General features: G+C 42.7%; 1 protein-coding gene across 4 annotated transcripts in view; it reads right to left on the bottom strand.

The window, feature by feature from the left end:
• Window positions 1–490: 490 nt before the first annotated feature.
• The window catches only part of LDLRAD4 (low density lipoprotein receptor class A domain containing 4), a 281,046-nt gene continuing 261,810 nt past the window's right edge, over window positions 491–19,726 (bottom strand). For all 4 annotated transcript variants that reach the window (XM_077784472.2, XM_085573717.1, XM_021527806.3 and 1 more), the window contains 2 exons: window positions 12,383–12,436; window positions 491–11,115 (listed from right to left, as the gene is read on the bottom strand). In XM_077784472.2, the coding sequence (XP_077640598.2) occupies window positions 10,573–11,115; window positions 12,383–12,436 (597 nt within the window). In that variant the 3' untranslated portion in view covers window positions 491–10,572. The remainder of the gene's footprint in view (window positions 11,116–12,382; window positions 12,437–19,726) is intronic.

Below are 19,726 nucleotides of genomic sequence, written 5' to 3' on the forward strand. Positions count from 1 at the left end.
TTTGCAACTCAATGCTTTGGGGGCATTGCTTATCCCCCACGTTGGTCAGTCAGCACTGCTGTGCCAGAGGCTAACACCACCAGCAGGGCTTTAAATGAGATGGAGGTGGGGTTGTTATCTTAAAGGAATTGAAATCACGAGCTGGCTTAGATTAAGAGCCTAGACTTAACTCCAGCGTGTGACAGGCTGTCTCCTGCCACAGCCCATTTTAGGGCAGAGGCAGGGCAGAAACCATCCCAGCATTAATCACCAGAGCGTGAGGGGCAGAACGCTGATCTTAAACCCTCATCAGACATCCACTTCCCGGGCCCTCACATAATGCTGCAAGGATTGGGTCCTCTCTCATTCCTTAATGATCTGCTACCTGCCTGCCAGCAGCAAAACAGCAAGGGAAAAACACAAGTACTTATTTTTACCAAAGCCCCTCTAGTGTTCCATGCTTTTTTGTTTTTTTCACTTCAAAGGGAAAATAAATCCAACAGGAGACAAATGCATTTAATAATTTTTAATAATTTTGTGCCATGGTTTAACCACAGCATATTAAGAACAAGCATAAAATCTGTATTTAAAACTAACAACAGCACTTAGAGCAACATCTTCCTTTAAAAGTATTGCAATAAACAGACCTTAGGTCTAAAAACTAGGACATCACCATTTGCTCAATTAAAAGAGTCAGATACACAACATTTGAAACCTTTTTCTGTATATAACTGGGAGTTACGGTGGAAAATAAGCAACAAATTAATTGTGTTAAACAGAAAATAAAATTTAAAAAAACCCAAAAGTAAAGCAAGCCAGGTTTGTCATAGCATCACATGAACAGCTATTGAGAAATTCCAATACAGTTGTAAAAAGACTTACTGTTTTTAATAGCTTTGTTTTACAACAATAAATTTTAAAAGAAAGATTAAATATTGTTGATAGTGCTGTACATATTTCAGAATAGTTTGAAAGAAAATGGACAAAAATAATAGATGTGTTGAAAACGTGATCTTGAAAGCCACAATGTTGGAAATACAAAAAATTAAAATCCATACAGCAATAAAGCATTTTACACTGTAAATTAACTAGCAAGAAACAACAAAGAAAGAGTAACACTCTAAAAATAGGCATTTGATGATTAATTTTGAGTGTAACAGCCTGACTGATGTATATACCGTCATGAAATGCTCTGAGCACAGCAGCATTGGGCAGTTGAGAGTTATACAAAGATAAAACCCCTATCGACGCTTATGTAGTCTTTATATTATGAGTAGAAAAGCTTTGTTAAAGAATACTAAAGTGATTTTTAAAAAATTTTTATTATCATCATAATTTTTGCTGTCCAGGTCTATGATGCCTGAGGCTCTCGTAACTTCTGCTCATAGTCCTTTTAAAATCTTGGCTGCCTGCTGTGCTTTCTGGTAAATGGAAAAGCATGAACACAGCTGTGAATACACTTAGCAGATAGTCTGCTCTTTCCACTGCAGCTTCAAAGCAAATTAGTGCCTCTAAAAGAAGTCATGCTCATGTTTGGTCCACTCAGTATGCATGTTTTGTTATGATAAATCCTACTCTAGATTCCTCCAGCAGGAGGTTTACTCTGTACAGTCTTCCTAGTGAAGGCCCGGGGTTTTTTGTTTGCTTTTCTTCCTTCATGCACAGAAGTGGTACTGCAGTGCAAACAGAAATGTGAAGATGGCCAGGCAAGGCACACTTCCAAAACAATTACTCCACGCCCTGACAAACAATAAATGAATTAACAAGTGACAATCACAAAATATGTGTATTTACCTATGGTACATGCTTACTGACAGAACAGCTCAACATATAGAAGGATGTGATGATACAACCTACCTATAGGCATGATGATGCAGAACTGGCCATAAAAAACTTAACACACTTCTTTAAAACAAAACAGAAAAAAAAAAGCCGAAACAACCATGGTAACATTCAGATACAGGACTCCTGTGAGGGCTTTTAAAAAGCTATTTACAGACAAAGGTGTAGATGCTTCAGATTGACAGAGAAGCAGTGAAGGACTGTGCCCCAAGGCACCATCCTCCAGCGTGATGGACCGGGTCGAAAGCCCACTCAAACCAGAGGAAGCCCCACCACTGATTTCACTGGCCCCGGGTAAGGCCCCCTGAGTTTTAGCACAGCGCTTTGCTAGTCATCTGAAAAACCAAACCAAAACACCATCTCAAACATCTCCCAACACCTTGCTACCTTACATCTGTGGTTAAAGCCTGGCAAGTATAAAAAAGCTACATACAGACAGGAGTATCTATGAAAGATTAGTTGGTATCCATCTGGGAAAGGACGAGTCTGTCTCGGACTGATAAACTTTTATATCACCTACTGGGATAGTTAGAACAAAGAGTTTAGAAAAATAAGTACAGCATCTGCAAGTCCCTACACTAGAACTTCATGTTGAGTTTTCCTGAGGTATTTGCTTTACCAAAGAGCGTGCAGGGGCACGGGAAGGGAGCGCCAAACACAGGGAGATGCCGGAGGAGAACCAAACTGCCAAGGCAGCCTGGCAGGAAGCTGAAGTGTAACATTACTTCCCACACCTCTTCCCCTATTGGGTTTGAACAGGTCTAAGCATTTCTCTGTGACCTTAAATATGAACCTGGGTTAAGCCACTGCTATCAGAAGCCAACACAGCAGCAGAGCTGCCAACTCAAAGCTCCCACTCAAACCCTGCATTCAGCTCGCTACCAGGTGGGGCCATTCCTGTCCACCCTGCAAGAGCACAAGTCACCAGGGAGCCCATCCACACCCCAAGCCCAAGGACAGTCTGTAGTGGTAGCATGGTGCACCAGTAGTGGGCACAGGTTGGCTGTTGTCACAGAACTCTCATTGGCCTGGTTTTGATTTTGCAGGGATGGTTTGGCTCAGTTCCCACCTGTCTGAGCTTCATTTCAAATCTAGGATGTGATTAAAAAGGTTTGAAAAGTTTTAGCCTATTTCTAAGTTAAAAAAAAAAAAGGTAATCAAGGATAGTAATAAATAATGTATCTGCTGGAGAAGTCGTAACTAATACTGTTCCAACTCAGCAATAGCAAGGCAACAACCAATACAAGAAGCATCTAATTGCAAGGTTAAAGCTGTGGAGGTTTTGTTTGCTTTGTGGTTTTTTTTTTTCCTTTTTTTAAAGTGACACATTAAAGAAAAAAAAAAAGAAGAAATCTTCACAGCAAAGATGCATCGAACAACTAATTGCTATACACAGGCTTGTCAAAAAGGATTTGTTTAACCTTTTTCCCTTATGATATTATATTGATATTTAATAGGAAAATAAAATACATAGACTTTTTGTAATTTGTATGCGTTCATTTGCAAACTTTCTTACAAAAAAAGGACCAAGCACAGATTGGCATTCACAAAGTCTATGCCGTTTTTTGTGTTAAAATTGGTATCATCTGTACACTATCTTACAGTATTAACAACATCTATTTGTTTCTGTATGTTTGTTTGTTCTACCCATTGGGTAGGATATGTGCATAATATATTCAAGTTATACACAGCACCATACAAAGAAAAAAAAAAAAAACAGAAAAAAAAGAGACAACTGAAAAAGCACCATTTTAAGTGAGGCACAACAAAGGTGGGAGTGCAAGGCCAGATGCAAAGCCCCCTGAAGTTGGCAAGAGTCTTCCTACCAACTTCAGCAGGCTTTGGATCAGGCCCTTGAGTGCAAGGGGATTCCTATCTGCTCAGACCTGAACATGAGGCACCTTAGTTGCTTACAAACTACAGACATGCAAACCTCCTCAAAATCATATCTAATAAGGATGTATTTAATTTATTAGTAAACCTACCACAGCGGACAGACAAGCACAAACCAAGGAGAGAAAGGAAGAAGAGACAGCTTTGTCACCCACGAGATCCTACACACACCATGTTGTTTCAGAAAGCTCACACACCAAACCACTTAAAACAGCAGCAGCAATATAGCAAAGAAAATAGCATAATCTCTGGCAGTAAATCACATGTCTGTCAGAGGGAAGGGGAAGTATATCTACGTTACAGTTTTGTTTTTCTATCATTAATCAACATAAAAAGGTAAGCTCGTTTATAGCAAGAAAGCAATGCAAGTAATACCTGGGTTGCTTGTGTTCAGTCTAAAAACAGAAGAGACAACAGCAAGGCAGAAGTAAGAGCCAGGAGAGTTTGTGACACAAAATGGTCCTTGATCTTCCCTTTCAAAAGCAGAATTGTACTGGGTTGTTACCAAAACAGCATTAGCATCCTTGAAATACATTTAATGCCAACTACAATTTCAAGAAAACATCAGTAGGCCCCTCCACTGCATGTCTGTGGTACTGAATAGTGCAGCAAAGCACTTCATTGAAACACCTACACTTCAGTTTGCTGGGAAGAGGCAATGCAGGTCTCAGGTTGGTTTTGGAGGATGAACTTAATGTGCAGCTTCTGTTTATTCCCCAGAGCTGCACTAAGAAAAGTACTCTTTTGTTTTTGCTGGTACAAGTGTGTTCAATGGGGCTTTTGCCAGCCCAAAAATGCAATCAGAGGTGGCTCAAAAGGTAATTTACATCCTGATTAGTGAGGATAGGCTGGCAAACAATATATTAACTACAAAAAATATCCTGCCAACGTTATTAGTCAGCAAACTCTCAAAACCTTAAACTTGAATGTCCTAACGAAACATACTGACCAGTTTTTGGATGGGAAACCTCTCTAAGTTCAACACATCCTCAGAAGGGACTATTCAGTGTTCTAAAAGGCCTCAACAGGTCTCAGACAACTCAGTAAGACTGCCTCTTTCCAGGGACTGAAATGACTGACACATTTGGGGCTAGTGTAGGAGAAAAGCTGTAATTGTACTGCTTGGCAAGCAGGCAACAAAGTGCAGAGAAACCAGATATGTCTAATTAAATTATGTGCGACGACCTTTACCTAAAAAGCAAGGATGTAACCAAAAGCCAGACTTCATCTGAACCCACTGCACAAAAGGATCACTTGGTTCTCATCATCAGCTAGGTCTGAAAAAAACATGCTTATGAGATTTAGGGTACACCAAGTATTACTTCCTTCCTGTACATCAATGCACAAGGTCTGCATTGGGGTTATCCCAAAGCACGAAGATTTTTCAAAGCTCACCCAAAAGGAGAGAGAGCTCTTGGATGGAAGATGCACAAGTGCACCAGCTCACAGGCAAGAACTGGTGCAGCAAGAAAGCCCCCACTGATAAAAACATAGGTCATGACATTTACAGGAGCAAAAGTAAATATTCCTCAGGCTTCCTGTTGTTTGACAAATGACCTGCCATTGTTACTGAGAGCCATTTAGCACTTCTGGAAGGTGATCATGGAATAGAAACTAATACAGACAGAATCAAGGGGACAAGTCTGCATGCAGGTCTGTAAGTGCATGGACATGACTTAACTGTAATGACCAGAGTGAACCTGTGAATAATCCTAAATACTTTCAAATGTGCCAACAAACCTATTGTTTATCCTTGGGGAAAAGAAAATATACAAAAAAAATTTGACGTATAGATATTTTCACCAACTTACTATTTTGTTTTTCCTTGCCTACAAAGTCAGGTTACCTTAGCTTCCGTGAGCATTCAGAGACAGAGTCAGAGAAAGGCTAGCAATCAATCTTCTCCAAAGCAGTAAAACATTCCTTACAGATTAGAGTGTCAGTTTTAAGGTCCAATATCTCACTGCCCAGCAGGGTTAGAAACGACCGTCTCAGACAGCTCTGTTCCAGACAGCCTCCACACGGGGCTCTCCAGCAGGACAAGGATTTCTTCTCTACTGCAAAGAAGTGCATTCCTTAATAAACAATGCAATTCTGCTCCCTACCCTTTCCTGTACCCCATTCACAGGAAAAAATACCACAAGAACTCTCAATGACACTTTAGGAAAGAAGTATATCTGCAACAAGAACATTCAGAGATTTGGCATAACAGAAGCAGCTCCCAGCTGGGACAAACTCGTGTAAGAAGTGGTCAAGCGGTAAAAAAAGGCCAAATGAAGCACAGCTTCACTCATGGCTCCTGCAGATTCCATGGGTGCAGGAATGCAAACATCTTCCTCACTAGCAGTCATGAACTTGTACATGGGCCGTATGCTTGAGTTTTCATACTTCCAAGGAAAATTGGTGCTATAATAAAGTCCCACCAGTCCAAGACTGGCCTACATGCAGAGTTCATCAGTGACAAGACCAGGAGCAGCATAATTAGATTCCCCCGATGAAAACATCCTATTACGCAAATTCCTGTGAATTCTGCACATGCCACACACGCCAGGAAAGGGATCTGAACACTGCACTGTTGGCTGGTTACCCCTCACTCACATCTTTTAAGCAGCATCCCACTCAGTCTGCTTGTCCAGCACTGAGAAAAGCCCAACCACAATTGTTCTAGACATGGGTACAGTATTAGAGATAAGTGCCAAGTGCTCCATTGGTAAACTGGGAGAGAAACCAGTTTTTTCCTTTTGCTAAACCCCCTGCCTTTTCTAGCCCTGAAAGATCACACACAAACACCAAAGATGGGGCATATTCAGCATCAAGAAGAGAGCCATGCAAAGACATGTAAGGGAAAGACATGTACTGTCTTTGCAGTAGGACAGAGGTCAGAAAACTTTACTTCGTAAAGTTGCATTTAAAAGAAAAAATAATCTTTTAACCTGAATATTTCTAAAGTAGGGACATCACTATACTGAATTTTGGGAACACGAGTCAGAAGATGCAACCAGAATTCAGGCAAATATGATCCATCACATAGAAAACACCACACACATAATATGTGGGCTTTGTATATGAGACACATACACCAGATCAGTATGGAGGCAAAATCTAGACAATTAATGCTACAATGTTTGCAGAAATCTTTTATAATTTATAGAAAGTTTCACTGAGTGGCTCTGGAATACAGTCTATCAAATCTGAGTATTTTCAAAGCTTATCTTCTATAAATGCTTCACAGAATTACCTATCTTCAGAGCTCAAAATTTCTAAGCCTGTAAGGACTGATAGTGATATCTACTTCTGGTATTTCTTTTACCATTCTGTTCTGTTATCAAGAGCAAATTCAACAAGTCAACAGAAGAAAAAATAGAAAAACAAAGTATTTCAATGTTACACTGTTGACTGCCTTCTCACTGGAGAGTACTAATATCCATAAAAAATAGTCCATTTACTGCTAAAAGAGGCCCCAACACAGAAGACTGCAAGCTCACCTACAGCAAGTAAACTAGCCACTACACTCCCAGAGCTCAGAGGTACTGTCTGCACACTACATTTGGGAAAGCAGAGCATGACATTAAGCCATTAGAGAGTGTCCAAAGAAGGGCATGAGGATGATGAAGGGTCCCAAGGGGAAGCCAGATGAGTGGCTGAGCTTACTTTCCTTGTCCAGCCCAGAGGAGACCTCAGTGTAGTTACAACTTCCTCATGGGGAAAAGAAGAGGGGCAGGCACTCATCTCCTCACTCTGGTGACTGGTGACAGGATCCAAGGAAATGGCTGGAAGCTGTGCCAGGGGCAGTTCAGGTTGGGTATTAGAAAAAGATTCTTCCCCCAGAGGGTGGTGGGCACTGGAACAGCTCCCCCAAAGCACCAAGCCTGACAGAGTTCAAGAAGCATTTGGACAGTCCTCTCAGGCACATGGTGTGACTCCTGGGGATGGCTCTGTGCAGGGACAGGAGCTGGATTCAATGATCCTAATGGGTTCCTTCTAGCTCAACTTATTCTATGATTCTAGGATGAGAATAAAAAGATGCAAGAGGAGATGCAACTATTAGGTGAGCAAATACCAAGTTATTTTTAAACAAATCTTTTCTAAAGAATTGGAAAAGGCTACATTTTCCAGGCAGAAAATTTTTCTCAGCAAAGAAAAGAGACAGTATACTGGACAATGTTAATGGGAAGTACATAAACCCACTGGCATGCAGAGAGGGCAAAAGATGGCAAAGGGCTGTTTTTAAAGAAAGAACGTTCCCAAGAGGTGACTTTGAAGGCAACTTCAAGGCTCATTTTGCTGAGATCTGCACATGGGGAAAGTTGGTCTTCGACCAGCCCAAGCCCAGGGCCAAGTTCAGGTGTGCTGTGCCATGACAACTGAGTTCCAACTGTTCGTAGCTGAAGGCTTCTTGGCTAAACAATCCTCTTTTAAGCAACAGCACAGTATCTGTGTAGGCACATTTTCTGGCTTAAAGGCTCACTCCCCAAGTGACAGAAGTCACTGAAGACCAAAACCAACATTTTCTGGCTTTGTCCTCTGGTTCGGTTTTGTTTGTTGTTTTTAACTAAGAATTGTGTTAGTAGGTTGTTTACAAAAATCTAATTTCACATCTTTTATTCCCAGGAACCAGACAATGATGAGAGCCCCAGCTGACTGAAAGCCACCTAGTCATCTTCTAAACACCTGTCCCGTAGGTCTGAGAAGAAAAAAAACCAAGTGAATCCCACCATACAATCTGTATCTCTCCCTTCAATTAATACATACAATAAAAGGCAGCTTTACTCTGCATTACCAACATGACTCAGACCAAAATAACAATTAGAGACAAATGGGGCTGTGTATTCAGACTAACAGTTACACAAATGTTTTCTAAACCAGAATAAAATCAAATTAACTTATGAAGAAAACAAATCTACACTGAGGCCCAAAAGACAACAAGCACGCAGACACACAAACACACACACATGCACACAGTTTTGGCATTAAAACTCTGCATAGATCAAAGATGCACTTCAGTTATCAGAGTCCCTCGTGTACAGAAGTCCTGCAGAAATCCAGCCTCCAGCCATGGGACCAGGGCATTGGTGCCCCTGGGGCACTCACCAAGCACAAGGCTCAGGAAAACAGAAAGAAGTGAAAGATCTTAAAGCAAAAAGGTCTATGACACACTCATACACCTATATATTAGAAACTATTCAAGCTAAGACTCTAAAGATTCTTACTTTTAAGTCCATTTCCAAAATGCATTTTAAGTGCAATTTGTGCTTTTTCATGTGCTTGTGATGCCACTATCACCTTTTGTCAACTGAGCTCTGGCACCGCGCGTGCTTCCACATGGGAACAGCCAGTGGAGAAACACGCCACATGCCACGACTCAGGCAGGTAACACTTCCCAACTACCCTCCAGGCCAGTATCGCAAAACTCAGGGCTTACAGACACTTGGTGAACACATGAGTCACCTTTACCCATGAGCACAGTCCTGCTGGCGTCACACAGACGTCATGGACCCCTGTTGTGGAAACAGGAACCAGAGCAAAATGGTTTGCAGGGAGAACTCCTGGTGCTCCCACGACCCTGCCAGGGATGTGGCAGGAGCTGGCACCACTGCCACGAGCGCTCTTGGTACTGCTGCAGAAACACCACGGTGGGGTTTAGCCACAAGGGCCCCCTTCACTTCAACAGGACAGACCTCCAGGACTGAACTTCAGCATCTGAAAGGATGAAATGGAGAGCGAAAACCACAACAGCCTCACAGTCTTGAACAGCAGAGCAGGGGAAAAAATTCCCACCCTGCATTTTCAAACGATTTATTGCATAATGTCATGATATGTGACTAAATACATTTCAGGCTACAGTGAGGACAAAAATCTCTAGAACTGTAAGTACTGGTGATACTGCAGTATGAAAAGGAAAAGAATGGCAGCACTTAGAATCAATATAAACCAACACATCTTGGAATTGTAGTTTTGCCATTTATGAAAGAAATAGTCTACATTGCAAAATAGCTAAACATTAAGTGATGGAAAATGCTGGGATTTTGTATTTGCCTTCTTCCATCCAAAAGTCTCCAAGACACTTCATTGATACACTGCTATTTGAATGCAAATTATTGCAAAGACAGGTGTCCCTGTATTTATTGAACTGTAAAAGTCAAGAGATGTTAGGCTAAGTCCTGTCCCCATCTTTTAGCAAACCCAGGGGGAGGGGGTAAACTCCTCCAGATTACTTCTAGGGCTCTATCATTATTCCACAGGTGAAACGACAACATATAGAAGAACTTCACATAAAACAGTTCCCTCATATATATTTTTTTTAAAACAGTAAGATAGTGCAACTTTTTAAAACACATTTATCACAACACAAATTAATTCCTTGCATTCTTCTAAGTTCTCAACTTTATACCTTGGCACACAGAACAGGAATTTTGTTCCATATTAAAAGAATTCACACTCTGGGAGAAAAAAAAAAGCAAACTGGCCAATTCTTCCCCCATTTATCTAGCAAAACCACCTTCTTCCTTCTGCCATTCAGCGAGTATAAAACAGGCTGTACAAGCCTCATTTCTGTGCTAAGTTAACTTTTAGAATTAAATAATTGAAATAGTTTATTAAAAAAAATAATATATCCCCCCCCTTTCCCCTGAAACACTGCTCATAGACAAACTGAATGGAAGTTTGCATTTCTTTCAATCTGCTTTGCATGCAATTCCCCTGAAAGGAATCAGAAACAAAGAACTGGTTTGCACGTTTGGTTTTACTCAGTTGTACCACGTGAAACGTAACAACACTGTGCACCGGAGCACGGGGGTCTTCCTCCGCCGCCCTGCTTGGATCTCCTGTCTTCAGTCCAAACGCACCTGGGCAGGTAACTTAGACCAGGTTTCCTGGTTTCCGGTCCTGGCCTTTGCTGGGGACTATTGTGCTCTCTGAATTGTTCTGCTGAAACTGAAGTCTGCTCCCCCTCTGTGAGGAAGGAGGCATGTTGCTGTGCTGGTGATGGAAAAAAGAGGAGCCTGGGTAATGCCCCATGACCTCGCTGTATGTCGGGGGTGGTCCTTCCATCCTTCCATTACTGCTGTAGTTGGTTGCACTTATGCCCGAATTGCTGCTGGGTGGGCAGGGACCCCCATTGTACATGGAGATGTCTATCAAGTCGCTATCAAAAATGGTTCGGTTGGGCGGCGCCCTGACGGATTCCCGGTTGAGCTCCATCTGCTGCTCGGGGTCCCGGAGCTGCAGCGTGCACGGGCCCTGGTACGGCGGTGGCTCCTCGCCGTCGGAGAGGGAGATGGTCGGAGGAAGGTCAATCTCATGCTGCATGTAAGGGTAAGTGGGCTGGAAGCGACTGAAACGGTCCCGCTGCATAAAAGATGGGGTGGTAAACCTGTCCCTGGACCTTGGGGCGTACATGATCTGAAACGGGAAGAGAGACACGTGTGACTCCACCTCTGCAGAAAATGCTGCGGGTGCTCCAGTCCTCACAACGAACTGAAGAAACACAAAATGCTTCTTTTTGCCACCTGTCTTAGAGGTTAAACCCAGCAGATACCGTGCACACGTGTGGCCACATGCGTGCAGGTGAAGAGGCAGGAGGTGCAGGAAGATCCAGCACACTCCAAAACAGCTGCACGAAGGAAGCAGAAGACCACACAGGTCCTCCTGACAGTAAAACATTCCAAGCAAACCCAAATTATTCTGTTTCTGAAACCAGGAAATTAATTCTCTCTAGTCTGGGTAATTGGCTAGTCCTACAATGTCCCAATAGTCCTTTTCAGCTGTAGTCTGAGCTTCTCCCTCTTACTCAGAGATAATGCATTCCCAAACAATGCAGATGGTAATTTTAGTACCATTTGTAAAGGCTCAGAGTATCTCACACCTTCACCATCAGAGTGCATCAGGTCTCCTCCTCCCCCTCAGTTCTCAGCCAGAACTCAGCCTCTGGGGAGAACCTACAAAGCTTCTGCATTGTGATGGAAAGTATGTCCCTGCTATATTAAACCCTGGAGAAGGACAGGCTTTACAAAAGGAAGTATTCAAGATACTCTGTGGGGTACTATTGCTCCTCACTTGGTCTGTCCCAAATCTGGACAGACACAGCAGCTTCTAAGATCTAGAGCTATCAAACTGCTCTTCTCTTTTTTGGATCCCTGCAGGGGTCTTCAGCCCCTGACCTTCACAGATGCAGGACCAACCACCAGGAAGTTCTGCTGCTTGTCACAGGACAGCTGGACCACTCAGAGCAATAGACCTACAAATTATTACATAGACAAGGGATCTGTGCTATCTGGAAAAAATGAAGACACTGGTGATAGGATACATTGTTGTAAATCCAAGAAAGGTTCACAGACAAGAGGAACAGGTCTCCCAGCTTCCAGTGAATACTCAAATTACTGAGTCGCTGTGGGAAAGAGACACACCTCCATCACTTACTTGTGAATGCCTACTATGACACAGGGAGTTGCTGATGGAGATGAGGTGTCAGGTAGGCAGAATTTCATTCTTTTATGAAAAGGTCTCAGGAATTTATGAAATGTGTGTTAAGGCGGGCTTAGATGATGGTGTGAACTACACTGAAAAAGCTTTCTTTAAAAAAAAATAGATGCATGTTTTTGAAAGGAACCAAATATACATTACAGGAAGAAAAAGAGAGCAGTGAAGATAGTCAGAAATCTGTCAGTACCTCTGAAGCACCCTGGCGTGAAACCGAGCTTTCTGAAGGCCACAAGCACCCCTCCTGAAATGTGGAAGAAAACAACAAAAAAAGAAAAATTAATAGATCACATCACCATTCTACCTCATCATCACAGCTCTTACCAGCAGTCATCTTCTAAGGACTGGCTGTCTCCAGGAGCTAAACAAGCAACATCCCACCCCTTTCTTTCCAAAACATGAGCAAAGAGCAGCTCTGCTCCCAAGCAAGTCAAGCTTGATCCATTTTGCAAGTGCCAAGATGACATCCACAGCACCCAGCCCCACAGGCCATAAGGATGCAGCAAGCTGGTGGTGGCTGAGAGAGTGTGGCAAGACATGGAGATGACAGGAGACATCTCAGCACCTGTGTGCTGAGCAGGTACCTGCCACCTCCTGAACCAGCAAGGGTGGCAGGTCTGACAAAGGTCTGCCAGCCAGGATCCTGATTACACTGCACAGGCAAAACAGTTCACAACAAAACCTGGTGTCTGTAATCTCAGTGAAGTGACAGACATACGAAACCCAGGGATAATTTGGTCAAAACTGTCGGTTGCCCAATTCCCACCATAAACAGTAGTTAAAGCAGCTGAGGTTTCAGCCACTTTTTCAAGCACTTCTCCAAACACCTTCTCAGGTCAAAATACTTTCTCTCTCATGCCTTGAAATGCTGTTCTGACATCATACCAGCACTCAGGGCAGAATACAGGGGTGAAAAACAGAATGTCAATAAGGCAAAATAGCTGAAGGTATATTATTATTTTCCTTCTCAATTGTTTAGAGTAGCAGTAACTCCCACAATGAATTTATTTTATTGGAAAATTCTAAAGTTGAAAAGGACATATCAGAGCAGCTATAAAGCACAGAACTTCAATTTTGGTACACAAAGAGAAAATCAATAGTCATTACTATTTTCTTGATGCTAATTCAGGTTTTACATACATAAGAAATTTCAGAAAATGGAAGGAAACTGCATACTGTCCCCAAAAGCATTACCATGTATAGACTGCTTCCAAATCTTACTGTACTGCTTCTTCTCACCATAGCATCTTTCAACATATTTCAGAAGTAAAAATAGACCAAACTATATGTTCACCATGACACTCAGAGACCAAATGCCTTCTGTGATCTTGTCAGGAGAGTCCACTGCAGGGAAAAGCTGCTCTAAGAGGACTCTCCCACAGGATTCAGCTGCTAAGGAAAATGCTCTGAATAGCAAAGCTAGTACACTTCTCTTCTGTAGCTTTAAAGACCAAAAATAGAGAGAGGCTGACAATTGCAATTATTTACAACTTCCCCAAGTATTCCCCTTTGCAAAGACATGAAAGACAGATCTTATGCAGATTCACTTATTTCAGTGCCTAGATGCGGTTCTATCAGTTGAAGAAATTGTAACTGTGCAAGTATACACATACATGTGTATACACACTTGTGCATGCATTCCTTTCCATTCCTTCAGCACCCAGGTGCCCTCATTTTGAAATATCTCAGGGTATGTTTGCACAATTAAAGGCAATCAGGTGCTCAGCAGTTGACCCAACGGGCTCCAAATCCATTGCAACTATTTGCAAAACACATTAGTCAAAGCTAAAGTTCTCAATTAACTGCTCCTGAGTTACAGGCTCAGAAGAGAGTAAAAAAGGAAAAACCAACACACCAAGAAAGAAATAAAATCTACCTCCACCACTCATATTACTTATACTCCCTTATGAAAAGGAGCTGCTGATGAGGATGTGGAAATGACTTCCATCCTAGGGCCCATCTCCCCAAAGGCAAGAGGGTAAGATGAGCTGAGAGAGATGGTGCAGCATATGGAGAAAAATTCCTTGAACGGAGATGGAACAGGACGTGCTCACTGAGCCAAGACTCCCAGATCTGCTACCAGCCATGCCTAACAGAAATAACTTGTTAGAAGAGAGGAGTTTCCTGTTGCCTCCACTGCTGATGCCTGAATCCCAGAAGGACTCGGGCATCAGGCCTGCTCAAGGTCCTGCCTGGAGCACTGCAGCTGCTACAGGGACCCCACTGAATGTAACCAGGGCACTGGGATAGTCACACCAAGATGAGACCAAGGGCCCCAAAGCTCTCTCCACTCTGGGATAACTACTTGAGAAGGCAAACAGCTTGGGATGCAGCTGAACCCTGAGGCTGTGAGATCCTTAGAATGCAAGGATATGTAGCACTGTCGTTCCTGTGACAGTATGTCCCACAGTTCACCTGTAGCTCCTCCCTTCCCTACACTTTCCCCCAGAGAGAGCAGCAGACTGAATAAATAATTTGGCAGAGCTAACCCCCAGCAAGATCTCTATCCCAGGAGCCAGAAGAACTCCCCAAGCAGATGGCTGGGTAACATGTGCTCAGCATGCCCACACTTGGAAAATACCAGGCTCACACACGTGTAGACCAACCTTATTATAGTTGGTCCAGTGACACAGCACAGAATTCTCTCCTCACCGAGGTCAGACTAACAGATCCAACACAGAATTTCTGCACTCCTGAAATCACTGCATCGACCACAGGAGACTTACTACCTACCTTTCTCTTCATTTAAGGGAAACTCCCTTTTCCCAGCATTAAGTAGATACCACCTAATGCTAGAGTTGGTGCCCACCAACTCCACTGATCTTAGGGTGATGGAAACATGTGGAAGATGTGGAGATGAGATGGAAGTGCTGCAGAAGAAAAATATCCCCATGACTCCACCCCTCCACCCCGAGATGCAGATTTAGGAAATAATATGCTGGGACCACCCTGACCAACCTGGGGTGACTTATACTGAGAGAAACTGTTAGTTCTTGCTCTCTGCTTGTCCCTCTGCTTACAGACCTTCCTTTGAAAGCTAAAATGCTTCCCCTGTACTCATATCAGCAAAAATCAGATGAGAACTGACACCATTTGTACCTATATTAGGGATTTGTACAAATAGTTATCAGGTATGTGCAAACAAGGCTAAAGCTGAGCAAATGCAATTTACCCACATTTTGATGAGGGCAGTACCTCATTTATCTGCTTCTTATAGACTGTCAATAGCTAGGCCACCTAAATGTGCTCCTTGTTCAAGAGACTTCAGGCATGAGCTTCAATACTTAAAAGGAACAAGGACAGAAAGCTTATGCATTCATTCCCTATAGTGTATTCATTTTTAACATTGTTGGGCTTTGGAATGAAAATCCTAGCACCTATCAATAACACCAAGCAAGAAAAATCTTAGGGATCCACCTATGTCTTTTTCTGACCATTGCCATTTTTGGGTTTCACCGTAATTTACAGAAATTAACTTTGTGATTAGGTTTTGAAATAGCAGCATCACTTAATAAATCCAGCTGAGTGATTACTTAATTATCTCATGGTGATGATTATTTAACTCAATATCCATAAGCCTAGGATAATTTGCTATTTCATATTTTACAAAGCTTTAGAGCCTCTAGAATTAAACAGTGTAAGAATATGACTTTTTGAGGACATTTTTAAACACTGGAGGACACAGTAAAATCCAACTGCCTCAACTGAGCATCAGTCAGCTGAGCCAGCAGGAACAACATTTACCAGAAGAACGATTTTTAACTCAGGAGAAATTATAGGTAAAAATTTACACTCAACAAAAAGTTCTCCTCAAACTACAATAAAGCAAAAGGATCCCTGTGCTTGTTATAGCTGGCTTAAAGTTAACTTCCTTCATAGTAGCAAACACAGGGCCCTGTCTTGGATTTGTGAGGAATAGAGTATTGATAACCCAGGGATATTTTCATTATTACTGAATGGTGTTCAGACATAGTCAGGGCCTTTTCTGCTCCTCACCTCAGCCCACCAGCAAGGAGGCTGGGGGTGCACAAGGAGCTGGGAGGGGACACAGCCCAGACAGCTGACCCCACTGACCAAAGGGACATTCCAGAGCGTATGGCATCACGATCAGTACGCAGAGCCAGGGGAAGAATGGAAAGGGGACTTTGGGTGCAACAGCATTTGTCTTCACAAGTCACTGTTACACACCATGGAGCACTGATGCCCTGGAAATGGATGGACACATGCCTGTCCCTGGGCAGTGGGGAATAAACTCCTTGTTTTGCTCTCCCTATGAACCTGTCTTGATCTCAGCCCACAAGTGCTCACTTTTACTCTCCCAATTCTTTACTCCAGCCTGCTGGGAGCAAGTAGCTGTGTGGTGCTTAGTTGCCAGCTGGGGTTAAACCGTGGTAATCCCATATAATCCAAACTTTTCTTTTTTTGCTGACTGTTAAGGAGATTTACAGGCTTTCTCCACTATTAAGTTTCTGCAAAATAGAACTCTGCCTGAAATTATGTTTTCTGAGAAACAAAAGTAAGTTTTGCACTTTCTAAAATGCATTACAATTATTAAGAAGGTCCCTCTTTTCCTATTAACACAGATTAACAGATTTTTTCTAAAACACAGATTTCAATTTTATTTTTATACAAAAACATACACACACACAAATACACACATTTCTTTTGCAAGTGAAATGTTCCAGACAGCAGTGTAGTTTCTGATTTTGGCCCTAGGTGGTACATTACACCACATTAAAGCAGTGGCTTGTTGAAAAGGCTCCAGGAAGGCACAGGGGCTCATTCTTCCTGGTATCTTCCTGGGTGATACAGACCACCACAGCTTTGAAGATAGCAACAAACACAAGCAAAACAAACTATTGTGTTGTCCCCAACAGAATAATGAGTATTCCAGCAGGATTGCTTGTTCCTTTAAAAACAATTCCTCAAGGGCAGGAAAAGTGAGGCTGTCTAACAGAGCAGTGCACGGTACCAAGGAGAAGTACTAGAGAATTGCAGAGTGCCAAATCTCTCAGTCTGCCTCCCTACACTTACTGCAATTCCTGTTACTTAATGCTTTAAAACTTTTATTTCCCCAACTTAACAGCACTTCATCACTTTAAGTAATCTTCATTTCATTCAACTGAAGGGAGTAAGTACTACTAGCCTTCCTTCTTTGGTTGGAGATGAAGCAAGTTACCCTAGGTGACACAGAGTCAGGTACCACCCAAAGCCAGCCTCCTTGCTTCTAGTCCTACCTGCAGATTTCCTGGACAATCCTGCCCTTATTAAATGTGTAATGACTTTAACTGTGGGAGACTTCAAAGAGCAGCAACCGAGCTTGCTATCCCTCTTGGCAGCACTCCCTGAGAAGAGGCAAGCCCATGTCCCTCAAGGAGACAGCAGGAGAATACAGTGCACATCCAGCCCTTGCCAAATGATGACTGGTACAAACAAAAAAGATTTGGCAAAGTAGGGTGGTCTACAGCACTCACACTCTCTCCTGGCTGTAGACTGGGTTCTTGTTCCCAGTGGTATTTTCTTTCTTTTGCACATGAAAGTAAGAAAATGAGAATGAGTGGCCCAGGGACACCAGCAGGGAACAGACAGAATAATACCAATGCCAGTAGGAAATAATTTAAAATACCAGCAGGAAAGACTAACATTTGAAATTACTGACAAATCCCTGAGCTGTCAATATTATTGAGTATTTTCTGTCACCCTCCTGACATTCCCCTCTTATTCTGAAATAGCTGGTACAGGGCAGAAAGGAGTATTTTTCACATCTGTGCTCCTGGAGCTTGGCATCCAAGACTGGCATTCCCAATGCAGGTTTTAATGCAAGTTGACCAGCCTGAGCAGCAATGCTGCCCTCCATGCTGGGAGGCAGGGGCTAGTCAGGGTGAGCATCTTATGTGATGGATGCAGGGATTTGCTGCCAGGAGTAGGCCTGGGGCAGTACAAGTGTTCAGCACTCATTCAACATCTGCTTTATAAAAGAAGACAATGCAAAGACACCAGGATAGGGAAAAGGAATGAAATTAGGAACACAAGAAGCTCATTAAGTAACTCTCTGTAAGTCAGTTAATCTCTTTCCCCTCAATGTCCCCATGGAAATCACCGGTGATGACATTAAGAGTTAGTCATTGGGAAGCAAGACTTGTATTTGTTTTGTCCCAGCAAACAGCAGAGCGAACCAGCAGCAGCTCAGCTGCAGCTACCTACAGTCCAGCAGGACACTTTTGGTCACCTGCAATAGTGGTACCCCCCAATACAAGGTCAACAAAGGCACAGCCAGCAATGCTGGAACACAGACCTCCCCTGGGCTATCAGACACACATACCCTCTGCACAGATGTGCCCTTTCAGGGCTGCCACTTGGCTCTGCCCCAGAATTCCCCAGCACTGCCACTAGCAGCAGTTGCTCACACACAGGAGGTTCCATTGTTTCAAAGTGAAGCAGCCCCTGGGCAAGCTCCTGGTGTACTCCACACCCTACGGCTTTTGCATCCCTCTCAGGTGCTCTGCAACCCTTGGCTTGCTCCCAGCTGTGAAGCCCAACACTGCTGATGGATAAGCCAGCAGCAGGAAACATTCAATATTTTTCCCCTTGTGATACAGACACTGTTCAGCACCTTGCAGGCTCACTCCAGGCTACCGCTCATGCCAACATGGTTACTGCTCAGCATCTTTCCACCTCTCATAATTAGGACGCCAAATTTCTTCTGTTAATGTTAAAACAGGGCGGAAATGCTTAACAGCCTCACTTGGAGAGGGCAGGCAGCATCCTGAGCACTGCAGCAGAAGCACCCACTGCTCCAGAGCACTCAATGTTTGTCCTGCCCTTGGCTGTGATCTGCTTAAGGCCTTGGCCCAAAAACCAAGGTAATAAAATACCAAAGACCAGGGGAAAGACTGGAAGATAACACTCAGAGGAATGAAAAGAAAAATAAAGAAAAAACATAAAGATGAACAGAAAACTGTATTTACAGAACAGGCATGGAACAACAACATGTAGCGCGCACTTGCCAAAGAGCAGCCTTTTTTTCCCATGACTGGTCCTTTTTCTGCCCTTCAAACATTAACACTTGTGATTGCAGTGATTTCATCTTTTTTAATATTCTAATTTCTGACTTTCTCATTATCATCCTCTTTCATTTTTATTTTATTTGAGGATGTTTGTTCAGGTGTTTTTTTGTTTGTTTGTGTAGCCATGAAGAAGTTCAAGCCAAAAAAGAAATCTACTAACATCTTTCATTTCAATACTTCTGATGCCTAACCCATGAGTTTTACAGGTCTGAGGCTGGCAATAAAGGCAGTAGATAATTTAGCTGCTCACTTCTATTACACTCTGTAGAAGAACCAGAGTAAGAGAGATCATTTGTTCAATAGCTGGTCTTTATGAGCCCAGAAACCTGTGCAGTTCAGCCACCACTTAGTTGATGGAAGGCATAATTATCTAGAAATAGGACAGGCTTAAAGAAAAAGAAAACTGAAGATAATAAAGGACCAAAAAAAAAAAAAAAAAAAAAAAGCCCCATCTGAACAGGAAAGGC

The sequence above is a fragment of the Lonchura striata genome, chromosome 2, assembly GCF_050655825.1.
Source record: "Lonchura striata isolate lonStrDom1 chromosome 2, ASM5065582v1, whole genome shotgun sequence".
In the NCBI taxonomy this organism is placed as follows: Eukaryota; Metazoa; Chordata; class Aves; order Passeriformes; family Estrildidae; genus Lonchura; species Lonchura striata.